At 40.7% G+C, this 13,560-nt stretch overlaps 1 protein-coding gene across 2 annotated transcripts in view; it reads right to left on the reverse strand.

Annotated features, from left to right (window-relative positions):
- Positions 1-6,014: 6,014 nt before the first annotated feature.
- Positions 6,015-13,560, reverse strand: part of LOC110315939 (COBW domain-containing protein 1) — a 43,660-nt gene continuing 36,114 nt past the window's right edge. The window contains exons 12-15 of one of the 2 annotated variants that reach the window (XM_021189977.2): positions 9,199-9,267; positions 9,032-9,097; positions 7,453-7,582; positions 6,015-7,158 (exon numbers count right to left, since the gene is read on the reverse strand). In XM_021189977.2, the coding sequence (XP_021045636.1) occupies positions 7,049-7,158; positions 7,453-7,582; positions 9,032-9,097; positions 9,199-9,267 (375 nt within the window). In that variant the 3' untranslated portion in view covers positions 6,015-7,048. The remainder of the gene's footprint in view (positions 7,159-7,452; positions 7,583-9,031; positions 9,098-9,198; positions 9,268-13,560) is intronic. The other variant, XM_021189931.2, reaches the window with a different exon arrangement.

A 13,560-nucleotide genomic window follows, 5' to 3' on the forward strand; every position in this document is an offset into this window, starting at 1 on the left:
CTCTTCTACCTGTTGATATTGCTTTAAGCTTCCAGTCTTCCATTAGAGCTCCCGGACATTTGAAGGGAGGTCCAGAACTGTGGGAATTTAACAGTGCTTGGCGATCGCTTCTCTCCAAAGACTAGTTTTGCAGTCACTGTTTTTCCAGAACGAATACTAGTTTGAAAACAGCCTCATTTTTGAGAAAACAACTCAGCATTTTAAGACAGAATCCACTTCTATCAACACCATGTCCACAAAGATAAGACATTTCTAGATGTGGAGAAGTCCTTCCAAAGCAATCTAAACAGTTTTCCCACCTAGACTAGAAAGCTAAAAGGAATAATTATCCAATTCACAGATTGTCACCAAGCCCATACTATCAGGACATATTGCTCATCATTGCTCTAGAAGTCTTTAGGGTTTGATCATTGCCCTCAAAATTCAGTCTAGGGATTAAAGACCCTAAGGATATACTTGATTTAACTTAAATTTCTCTCCAAACATTCATGAGAAGATGTATAAGGTTTCTTATTTTTAGTTTAATTTTTGACACTGGAGATTGAACCCTTCTGCACACTAAGCATATGCTCTGCTACAGAGCTACACCCCCAGACCACAAAAGATATTTTTAAAAAAATACTATATAAATTAGCAAACCATCACAAAAGAAATATGGGTTTATTAGAATGGAAAATAGTTAAGAGCCCCCAAGTCAGCTTAAGAGAGTAATTAAGAAGGTCTTTTCTAGCTAGAACATTGACAGCCACTCAAAGGGGAAAACCAGAGGCATGAAACACCAAGGTTTTACCAAGGCACCAACCATCCGGTCTTCCTCCACAACTATGCTGACACCCCTGCAACTATCTTAAAGTTGGTACCAATTTTCTTGTCCCTTTTTAGTTAAAGCTGATAGCTCTCTAAGAACCTGCTTATAATATGTAAAGGTTGAATTGTATAGAAAACCTTGTTAGAAAGTAGAAATTCACATTTACTGGGATCTTCTATTCAGCATACTTGATATTTAACCCTTGGGCTAATCCAGAGAGAATTGTAATATTACCTCCACTTTATAAACAGGGAGACAGAGGCTCAGTAAAATGCACTTTGGTCCTATATCCTGCAGTAAACAAGACTTAGGTAAGCCTTGTCTAAACCTTGATCTTCATCACCATCAGATTACCCTTCCATAACAAAGGGCAACCCACATTATTATTTTTATATGTAACTGAAATCCTTAGTTTATTTAGAATTAATAAGAATAGCCCCCTCTTCTGCATAAAATCTCTGAGCCTTGAGCAGAGGATTGTGACAGACATCCCACTTAGGGCTGGGCACAACGAGGTCTCTTATGCTTTATAGGATGTCCAATTGTGGGTCGCTTTCTGTGCTAATTACCTATCATCCACTGCAATTCTCTGATAAGGGTTGAGCAATATACTGATCTATGTGTATAACAAACCACTAGAAACTGTTTTTCTTAAAAATTTTATTGATTCTTTATGAATTTCACATCATGTACCCCAATCCCATTCATCTCCCAGTCCTTTTGTAACCACCCTGACCCTTGCAACCTCCCCACTCCTAATCCCACAGGGGAAAAAAAAAAATCTCATCATGGAAGCTGTAGTGTGCCACATAGTGTATCTTTTTGTCCACATGTCTTTACTTGCAAATATTCACTGCAATGAGTGATCTGATTCAAGGCCTCTGGCTTCTGCTACTCCCAACAGTACTAGATCGGTAAAGAGTACTGGATCCTGTGTTGTGGAGATCCTGCGGCTTTGGAACTGTAGGACCAGTCTCTTCAATGCTCCAGCAGATCATAGATGGAGTAAATGATGAGGTGGGCCCACTGAAAGACCTGGATCTGGGCCTGGGTGGTAGCTGAGTTGGTCAGCCCACTAGTTCTCCCACACTCACAGCACCAGGGTGAGCTCTCCAGCACTGCCCCAGCTAGCTCACCCAATGCCACAGCTGGCAAGGGGCAGGGCCAGCTCTCTTGATCACATGACCCTAGGGACAGCTCTCCTGCCTGCTGCAGATGCTGAGGAGCAGAGGTGGGGTAAGGGGGCATGTCTCCCTCACCACACCACTACATGGCAGATGAGTGGTAGGGCCAGCTCTAGGAGTTGCTTTGTTGCTATGTTTCTTTAGGAGAATAATAGTTGTAGGTTTTCTCCTAGGGCACAGGTCCTTGTCTCCGGTTCTTGATCTCATTACCAGTGTCAGGTATGGGTCGAAACTCATGGAATGGGCCTTTAAAAAAAGACCTGGTTCTCCCATAACATGTATGCCATTATGGCACCAGAATATCTTGCAGGCAGGTCACTGAAGCAAGCAGGGTTCACAGTTGGGTGAAACTGGCAAGTAGTTTTCTCCTCTGGTAGCCTGCACATCACCTTCCAGCTCTGGAAGTCCTAGCTGGTGGGATTGAAAGTGCCAGCCTCATTTCTCTCTGTTCAGTGCCTTAAGTATTGCTGTCCTCAGCAGTAAGTCTTAGCATCAGGTTGTAGAGAGTAACCAAAAGTATTTGCACACAGATAAAGTCAACCCCATTGATTCTTGGCTGCCTCCCTTATCTCAGGTCTCTGTCTTGTCCTAGAGATGGCCCCCACATCCCTGTCAGTTGCAGATTTCCAATCTCTAACACTATTAATAAAACTCTGTTAGACTTGCAGACCGAAGCACATTGACCTGAGAGGCTCTACCCAGCAGCTGGCTCAGACAGATACAGACACCCACAGCCAAACAGTCGATGGAACCTGGGGACTCTTATGGAAGAACAGAAGGAAGGATTGTGGGGCCCAATGAGGCTAGGAACTCCAAAGGAAGAAAAACAGTCAACTAACCTGGACCCTTGAGGCTCTCAGCATCTGAACTACCAACCAAAGAACATACACTGGCTGGACCTAGGCCACCCCACAGATATGTATGTAGCAGATGTGCAGCTTAACCTTCACGTGGGTCCTGAACAACTGGAGCGGGCGCTGTTCCAAAAGCTGTTGCCTGTCTGTGGGATATGATCTTCTAGCTGGGCTGCCTTGTCTGGCCTCAGTGGGAGAGGAAGCACTTAGTCTCCCAGAGACTTGAAGTGACTGGGTGGGGGTAGGGGTGGGGTTGGGGGTTGGGGTGGGGGTAGGAGTGGGAGGGGTGGGGGAGTGCAGGAGCATACCCAGGGGCCCCCACCCACTCAGAGGAGGGGATGGGGGATGGGGGATGGGGGAGGGATTGTGGAAGGGGATGACTGGGAGGGGGGCAGTGAATGGGATGTAAATTAAAAAACTAAAATTAGAAAAAAAAAAAAAAAGTAACCCAATGAGATGGCTCAGTAAATAAAGCCAAAGTTCAACACCAGGAACTCATGCAAAGGTAGAAGAAAATCAATTCCACATTGTTGTCCTCTGACTTTTACAAGGTGTGCCACAGCCATAGCTCCCTCCCACCAACCCAAAAGTATAATCGGGTGTGGTGACAAACCTTTAATCCCAGCCCTTAGGGTCAGAGGCAAGCAGATATCTGCAAATTTGAGACCAGCATGCTCTACAAAGCAAGTTCAGGCCAGCCTGGGCTACGTAGTGAGACCCTACCTGAAAAAAGGGGGAAAAATATAATCCAAATGTTTATGTGTCTCACAAAGAACGGCACACTTGGCTGTTCAACAGTACATCCCTGTTCTTTTAATATTCAGCCACCCCTGCCTCCTTACCTGTCTGTCTCCCAACCCGTTGTTATGTTGCTACCCACCTGAAGGTCTCTTCTTTCTAGAGAGCTATACCCGCCCCTTAGGGATGGCTCCTTAGATTTGGTTCTCTAAGCGTCACCTCTCCACAGAGGCCTTCCATGACCACTCTATCTGACGTTGGTCTTTACTTTATCAGACAGCTAAGCTTTACCTCCTACCTTCTTATTTAGGTTTGCCCTTCCAAGAACTACGTGGCTTGAGAGCCTGGCTTTATCCATTGTGTGCCACTATTGCCCAGGCACAGATAACAGGCAAACTGAGAGCTCTCAAGAAACTTCAAAAGCATGAATGATTCTCCATGTTGTACTCTGAACTTCATGCAGCAGTTAAAGAATGAGGTTTAAATGAAGTGTCACAGAAATACCACACACCACATATATTTATTTAACATACCCACACAAACAAAACCTTGAATCTATCTTGTGACAAGTTCCTAAATTTCAAAAAATAAAAAGCACTTTAGACTATGGTTCTGATCCTGGGAAAATAATTCACATTGGAAACATGATGTATAAGCAAAGGACACTTCTGAGTGGCAGGAATGAAGAGGGGCACATGCCACTGGTCATTTTGGCATATGCCCTGGGGGGTCTTTCAGAGAACTAATCTATGATGCTCTTACTGAATCTCCAAGTGCTGGCTCAGTGTCTGGCAAACTAGAGCCTACAGAGTAAAGAGACAATATATTACAGAAGGACTACAGGTGGTTTAGGTTTCCTCATCCTGGACAGAACCAACCCATCAAATATGTCAAAACTCAATAGGTTTCTTCTCTTTGTTGGCTATGTCTGTGTCCTATTAAATTTCTTCATAGCTACCATATTCATGAGAATGAAACTGCCAGGTTACCTGATGGGCTAGTGCTTTTAAGGAGTCAGTGGATCTTGGATTTATTCCTGTTAATGAAATTTTAAAGGCTGAACCACTTCCTTCGGCAATGTGGAAAAGAATGAAGAGAAAGTAAACGCAGCACTGAATGGCAACCTAGCAGGCACGGTTAAGGTGAGACTGGGACCCACCCCTTGGTATGGGAGAGTTCATTACAGCATTTGTGTGTGTGTGTGTGTGTGTGTGTGTGTCATATTAACTATATTAAGTAGCATTTTCTTCTTAGGTGTTTTGTTGTTTTTAATTTCTTAAAGGAAATACACTTCACCTCTAAAACTATAATATTAAAAAAGTGATTTTTTTTCTATCCCGTTGTGATGGCTAATTTTGCTTGTCAACAAAACTACATGTGGAATCAACTAAAACCCAGGCAGCTAGGCACACCTGTGAAGAATTTCTGATGGGATTCTTTGAGGTCAGAAGATCCACCTTAAATCTGGGCCACAGCTTGTTAGCAACACACATACAAGGACATGGAAAAGGAGCTTCTGTTGCTTGCCTGCTTGCCCCACTCTCTGGCAAGTTCATCTACCCTGCAGCTACAGCATTCCTTTGCTGGTAGTACACTTCTCTGGGGTACACTTAAGACCAAGTGAGAACCCCGCCTTGTTAACTGTGAAAACTGCCAGTCTTCCTGTCAGGAGACAGCCACTGCTGGCATTCTATCAGTGCTGTGCCTTGAGAACAGCAGTTCTCAACCGGTGGGTCATGACCCCCTTGTGGGGGGGGGGTCAAACAACCCTTTCACAGGGGTCGCATCTCAGCTATTCTGCATATCGGATATTTACATTATGATTCAGGACATTATTAAAATTAGTTGTGAAGTAGCAATGAAATAATTTTGTGGTTGGGGGTGGTCACACAACATGAGGAACTGTATTAAAGGGTCACAGCATGAGGAAGGTTGAGAACCACTGCTCTAGAGAACCATGACTGACATACCCCCTGTCATTTTTGGACATGTATCTCAGATTTTCAGAAAGTAAATTGAGAAGTAAGCTCCTGCGAGCTGAGAAACTTGGACAGCTGCTCAGTTCCTGCAGTGGTCCTTTAAACGACATGTGTGTTACTATGCCATTTCAGATACACATGCAAGAGTGTTTACTAGACAATGTGATGCATAAAAGGAGCAGAAAGAAAAATCTTTTCTAATTGAAAAAAAAAACCACTCTAACTGCTAATGTGCAGAAGACTTGAGTTCAATTGCCAGCATGCAGTGACACACAACTGCATGCTATTTCAGCTTGAGGGGATCTTGATGCCCTTTTCAGGTCTCCACAGACACCAACACACATGTTCACATAAAGACATTACATACATTTAAGAAATATTTTTTAAAAAGTTATCTGTGAGGCCAAGTAAGATGGCTGAGCTACAGGTCAAATTGCTTGCCATAAAACTTTGGCAATTAGAATTCAGACTTGTTTTGGGTTTATAATCCCAGCTCCAGATTACTACAGTGAGATGGGAGGGAGAGACATGAGAACTGGCTAGAAATTCAGACGCTGACATGCGTGCAAACACACACACACACACACACACACACACTACGATATGCACACACAGTTATCCTTAGTTATGGTTAGTAAAGGAGTGTACCTTATTACTTCTCATATTATACAGAAAACTAACACAGTTCAAAATAGGCAAGATGAATTTAATGCCAGCAATAAGACTAAAGTTTAAAGTTCAACAATTGTGATCTTCTAAGTATAACACAGAACAAAGAGCCAAAGTACCATTACACTATCACTGACTGTAAGAGATGGTTTAAGTTCTTTGACTCTTTAAGTCTTTAGGAACATTAAAAACTCATTCTACTAAAAACAGTGAGAGAGTTGAAGAGATGGCTCAGTAGTGCTGGTTGTTCTTCCAGAGGACCTGGGTTTAATTCACAGCACCCACATGGAGACTTACAACCTTCTGTGACTTCAGCTCCAGGAGATCCAGTGCCTTCTTCTGGACTCCTAAGACACTGAATGTGCAGAGTATACAGACATACATGCAGGCAAAATACTCATACACGTAACATAAAAATAAAGGTTAAGCTGTTTTTAAATATAATGACAGCAATTTTTTGTTACAATCACTATATTCATTATATCTCAGCAATAATCTGAAGTTTTTAAGAGAAAATGAAAATGTTAAAAGTTTGCCATCATTTTTACAAATAATGATGGATAAGTTGTCAGCAGTCATGCTTAAACTTCAAAGAAAATTCTAGAATTTTTGTGAAATACTTGCCTCAAAAAAAAACTCCAAAGGATATATTTTATGAATATCCGATGTTTTTATAATAATTTACTAAAATTTTATGTGTTTTTATAAAATAAATACTATTATACAGTATACTCCCAAATCATAACAGAGGTAATGAATCTGGGATTTAAATACATCTTTGTTTTTCTTGTCAGTTCTTTCGGGAAGAAACATCTTCTAGTGCAATGGACAAACTCCATTTCTGCCTGGTGCTGTCCTTTGCTCCTCTGCCTCTGCCACAGCCGTGATGAAGAGTTGTTGAAGAATATCCTTATCTAAATTTTTACCTGAGAACACAACAAAATAGTGATTATGCTTATTAAAAGAACTGTTCACCTATCAATTCCAAAGTTAAATGCAGGCGCTCTCTACTGATCTACAAAATCAACAGTAACTGCTTGATTCCTTTCACAACTTTCTAGTTAAGCCTTAAACCAAGTTAGCGCTTGAAGTAAGCACTGTTCTAAGTTGTCTTAAAGAGTAAATTCTAACAAAATCTTACACTATCCGTGATTCAGACAAGTAGACGAGCTTCTCAGCTAATCTGTGCACTTACTTTCCCTCAGAAGTTGGCTACTCACCAATGAAGACCAGCCGACACGCTCGCTCAGCATCATCCTTCCAGTTCACTAGGCTCTCTTCCAAGTCGTACAGCTCATGGATGCCTTGCACAATCATCTGCTGTGGTTTGTCTTTGATAGACACCAGTCCCTATTCAAAGAACAATGATCACTCAGTTCTACCTCAAATTTGCAAGCAGAAACAGTACATCAAATTTGAAAATACTTTTCAAAAAACAAACTCATAACAGAGCTATAAAACTATCACTTGATTCAATTATTTGCATATTTTAAGTTCCTTAAAACTTTTAATAATTTTGTGTATACTGACGCCACCCCCCTACCCCCTACTCTGAAACAGGGTTTCTCTGTGTAGCCCTGGCTGCCCTGGAACTCACTCTGTAGACAAAACTGGACTCAAAACTCAGAAATCTGCCTTCCTTTGCCTCCTAAGTGGTGGGATTAAAGGTGTGAATTACCATGCCTGACTACTTTTTTTAAAATAAAGAATTATTTCCTTTTTCTGGTTTCTGTTTGTTGTTCATTTGTTTTCTTTTGTTTCGTTTGAGACAGGGTCTTGCTATCAAGCCCTGGCTGCCCTGAAACTTGCTAAGCAGGCCAGGCTGGCCTTGACCTTGCTGAGATCTACCATGCCTCGCAATGGTCCCCTTTTCTAATATATCAGGATTTTTCAATGTTATTTATCACAACAAAAACCTGATACTAATTACTCTGCCTTGACGAGATTTATACTTCTTTCACAAATTTAACTACAAAATTTGAGAATTTAAGATATTTTGTTGGTGAATCTGTTTTGAAAATGTATTATAATAAATTTAGGCAATGATCAAATGAAAATCTATTATAGTCATGTGAATAAAAGTTCCATGAAGGGGTGGCAAGGTGCTGGCTCAGTGGGTAAGGCATGTACTTACTTCACAAAGTTGACAAACTGAGACTGATTTCCAGAACCCACAATAGGAGAGAACCAACTCCCCAAAAGTTGTCCTCTGACCCCCACCTGCACATTGTTGTGTGTGTATCCACACTCAGACAAACAAAAGCACACACACACATCCAAATGTCAAGTGATATGACTTTCCAAAAACTGAACAAGAATTCCAGTGTTTTGTACCTTTGTATAAAATATAACAAATGTTTAGTGTCTGCCAAATGCATCAAGTAATACAAGGTTCAGCAATGGCAGAATTTTCAATATTATTTCTGTTAAATAATATTCTGTTTCTCTCTTGGAAAAACAACCATTTCTCTAAGTGACCAATCTGTGCTGACAGTTTTGATGGCATCAAGCTTATGAGTCACAGCACTGCTGGGAGCACCTGGCAGAGCAGATCCTGGCTAGCAATGCAAGGCACACAGGTTACTCTAGCCACAACACCAAATAAAGCGGTGCAAATAAACCATGGTGTTACAGTGACTTCTAAAGCTCCTTTGCAGCAGTGGGAAAGATGAAAATGAGGGTTGACAAAGGATATTTGTACTAAACCTGGTGTTTCTGTTAAAACCAAATATGGTTTTTACATAGCAGCCAAGAAAAGGATACTCTCTCCAAAGTCTGAGGGCAAATGGCACAGCGCACCTTTAGCCGGATGACCTCCATGCAGTGGCCGTCCTTGTTTTTCACATTCTTTTCCCACAGGAGATTCTGTATTGGGCGACACAATTTCATAAGACCAAGGACTGCCAATGCAACTACTATACACAAGGCAGCTGATGAATCATTAATCAGTTAAAAATTGCATTCACCTGGATAAATACATTTAGACTCTCTTCCTTTGCACTTCCTGGTACTTCAAATGTGACTGTAACAATACTCTGTAAATCAAGAGGAAAATCCAGAATTGTTATAAAATCAGCCACCTATTTTTAAAACTATAACCAGTTTTAAGATGAAAAAAGAAGAAGCCATACTTATGGAGTTTTAGCTAATATTATCAACCATTATTTCTCTCTTTGTTTTGGTGATTTTGGAATTATCAATATCTACAAAGCACATCAACAGTTTAGTATTTACCAACTAACAAACAAAACCTTTCAAGTGAGGGTCCTAAACAAAGAAGGAGTGCAGCCTAGTTGTGTGCATTCTGCCTGCCATCTCAGCTCTTCCGCTGCTCTTCACAGCAATCCTAGGGAGTGGGGATAACCATTTCACTTATAAGTTGGGAAAATGAAGCTTAGAAAAATAAATTACCCTGGTCCAGGAGCGCCACTCAAAACAAAAGTATAACCCTGCTCTCTTAGAAAGAAAGCCATGTTTGCTTGGTCTCTAGATGAGCAAGCGCGGTGCTGAATGAAAGGAGTTCTCAGCAAGGCTGGCAGTAGTGGCAATTCTGGCTCAGATCTTTGACAGATTTATTTTTTTCTCTTGATCTCGATAGACCTGTCTTCTCTACAGAAGCTTAGCGTTTCCTCTAACAGGTTACATGATTAAAATTCAAACTTCCCTTTGCTAACCATATAACCCCAAATCTCAAACTCAGCAATGGAAATGCACAAGGCTAATAATAAGCATGTTGTTAAAAACATCATGGTTAGTAAGATGCTCCAGCCAAGTACAAAATAGTTGCAACAGGAAGAAAGAGGGTGCATCTCTGTTTAACTTCTTAGAAATCCTCATTTCCCCAAGCACTTTAGAATACCACATAAGACAGCATAAGAAAATATAAAAATGCCAGTAGTTTTATTCATTGATTTAATTTTTGTTTCATTGGTTTTGAAACAAGATCTTGCTATGTATCCCAAGCAGGTTTTAAACTCGATCCCCGCTTCAACCTTAGTGTGCTGGGGTTTCAGGTGTGCATCAGCATTCAGAATTTTTTAAATGCAAACTTAGCCATGCTAAAAGCACTAAGGATCAGTTAGGGTAACAATATGCTGATAGTTAATCCTCTGATGTTGTCAATATGCAAAGCAGAGAGTGCTTCCTTACTCAGACATCAGGAGTAAAGTCAGTTTAAAGGGAGATGCTGCAGGGTGGTGGTGGTGCACGGCTTTAATCCCAGCACTCGGGAGGCAGAGGCAGAGGCAGGCAGATTTCTGAGTTCGAGGCCAGACTGGTCTACAGAGTGAGTTCTAGGACAGCCAGGGCTCTACAGAGAAACCCTGTCTCGACCCCCCCCCCCAAAAAAAAAAAAAATTACAAGAGAGATGTCATCCTCCCCTACATACTTAGTGTAGTGGTTGTGCAGCTCGGTCTTCACGTGGGTTCCCCAGCAACTGGACCCTAAAGCTGTTGCCTGTCTGTGAATCTGTTCCCCTGGCTGGTCTGCCTTGTCTGGGAAAGTATGTACCTAGCCCTACGGAGACTTGATGTGCCAGGGTGGGGGGATATAAGGGAGGACATTCTCTTAGAGGAGAAGGGAAGGTGGAAAGGGGAAAGGACTTGGCAGGGGCAGTGACTGGGATGTAAAGTGAATAAATAAATAAATTAATGAAAAAAAAAATTAAAACAAAAAGACAGGTTGGACTTTTAAAATATAAGGCACAAAAAAACCCACTCACCCTTATCTGTGAGACCTACAATCCAATTACTGTGGTATTTGTATGCAACTACAGATAATACTGAGCCACAAGGAAATGTCTTCCGAGTCTTCACTAAGCACTTACATACCGTGGTCCTAACTTTCATGCTTTGAATCACACTGTAAAAATAATACAAGTTTCTTTTTCCTCCTCAGTGTCACAGATACAAGAGTCATTCTCATCAAACATCTTAGCAATCTCAACATATGATTTTTTTTCCATTTCTTATTAAATCAAGAACTTTCACCTTTTCACACAAAGAAAGCACTCCACAGCCTCCCTCTGACATATCTGTATTGTCAACGTTATTAGTCTTGTGCTTTGGGAGGTGATCCAGTAGCATAAGGGTCGCCTGAATATAAGCATTATGATATGTGACAGTAGATCTGGAGACAGAGATGTCAACTAAGTGAATGATGGGCAGTGCTGTGTTCAGCATGAATGTAGCAGACAATGGGATGGCTCATGCAGCTCTCAGAACACAGCAGAACGGTGAGAGGATTCATAATGCCACTCAGAATAGCATGCAGTTTTATACTGATGAATTATTTATTTCTGGAATTTTTCCACTAAATATTTTGGACTGCAGTTGGCTACACACAATAGAAACCATAGATTATGAAAAGTTCTACCTGTATTTTGTTACAATAACTAAACCAAAAGCTAGAACTAATTTCAATGCTCATTAACAAATGAATTTTTAAAAAAGTGATGTGTATATAAAATGGATTAGGAAGGAAGGAACGAAGGAAGGAAGACCTGCCTTATGGTAAAATATGAATAAACCCTGAGGATTCTTTGCCAGGTGAAAGGAGCCAGGCATGGACAAATATTGTACGATTACACTTGTATTTCCTACTTAAAATAGTTAAGCTTAAAAAAAAATTCAAAAAATAAAATGACAGCTGTTTGGTACTTTGAGGACAGCAGCAAGGAGCTGGTAGTATTCGGTGAGTCCTGTATGAGTTCCACAAGACACAGAGTTCTGCTGTATAAGGTCTGCTGTATAAGGTCTGCTGTATAAGCTCTGCTGTATAAGCTCTGCTGTATAACACCCACACAGAATCTCTTTAAAGGACAGAGATCAGCTTGGGCAGTTTTTGTTGTTTTCTACAATACAAGGTACTTATACAATGTATCAATTTTAAAGGAAAGTCATTTTGTCTTTAAAAACCCTCATAAATGTATTTCATTATAAATATATTTCATTAAGTTGAACAACTTCTGAGAATCTTTCAGCACAGAACTCAATACATTCCCTTCTTTACTGTAACTTAAAGATATTTATAAGCATTTTTTTTTCATTTGTAGGTTAGGGACATGACTTTCTGTGGTTAGTTTTTGTTTTCTAAGATAGTCTCTAGAACCCAAGCAGGCTTTGAATTGCTGATCCTCCTGCATCTACCTCCTCAGAAGTGGGAATACAGGCATTAGAGACAGGCCCTGCAGCACTTTGTTATCACTTAGTATTTTAAAGGATATAATGAACTCCAGCAATAGGCACAATTGATTCTTGAAATTAAGATGATATACAATAGGGTAGATCATCAAGGTAGATGTTCTCTAATTCGGAACTGTGGCTTTTCATCCAATTAAACTCTTTTTATATGAGGAAAATTCAAAGAAGATGAAAGCTATCAATTATGGTAAAAACTCAATTCTAAATTGCCTCTACAAACAAAACTAAGCACAGTAGACTTTCTCATCTATATTCCCACCCCAGCTCATCTTTATTGAGATGAGACAAGGAATGATAGAAAATTTTAAAGAGGTAAGTAAAAGTAAATTTTCTCAGGAATACAACTTCATAACTTATATACAGCATTCCCCAGGTATTACCAACCTCAGACTAGATCTTGAAATTTAATTTTGCTTTGAACCTAAAACTAAGTGCCTTCATATAGTTAGTAACACAAAAACAGAAAATGAGGCAACAACTTAGAAAACTAAAGCCTAATAAAGAAATTCCCCTAAAATAAAACTAACAGTAACTCTAGTTTGCTGATTTGGCTTATTTCCCCATTTAACTCTTTAGAGTCTCTCAGTTTTACACCCTATGGAAAAAAGACCTCCTAGGTAGTAACTTCCACATGGTTTCTTTTTCTGGAAAACCAAGCCCAGTAATGCCCTCAAGCTCAGCCTCCAGCTGCAGCCCTGTTCTTGGCCTCTGTGGTATTTTCAGCCCCAAGATGCCACGCTGAGCAGGTGGCATTTTCATTCAAATCTCTTTGTCCTGTAGATGTGTCTAAAGTTTTCTAGGTTCCTCTACACTTCTGTCACTCCTCCCCCCTTCTCACTAATCCACATGCAGACAGCTCAGGGATCACCTGGTTTTACTGCAGGAATTCACCCCATGGGACATATCTTCGTGCTTGGCCTCTAGATCCCAAAGACAAGCTCTGCTTCTTTAACACTAACACACAGCAGTGTGAGCCTTCTTTGCCTTATACATTATAGCTCAGCATCTTCCAGTCCTAGCCATCTAATAAGACTTCTCTTATCTCCTTGTACAAAGCTCAAGTCTAAGTGGATCAAAGACCTCCACATAAAACCAGAGACACTGAAATTGATAGAGGAGAAAGTGGG

The sequence above is a fragment of the Mus pahari genome, chromosome 1 (genome assembly GCF_900095145.1).
Source record: "Mus pahari chromosome 1, PAHARI_EIJ_v1.1, whole genome shotgun sequence".
Classification (NCBI taxonomy): Eukaryota; Metazoa; Chordata; class Mammalia; order Rodentia; family Muridae; genus Mus; species Mus pahari.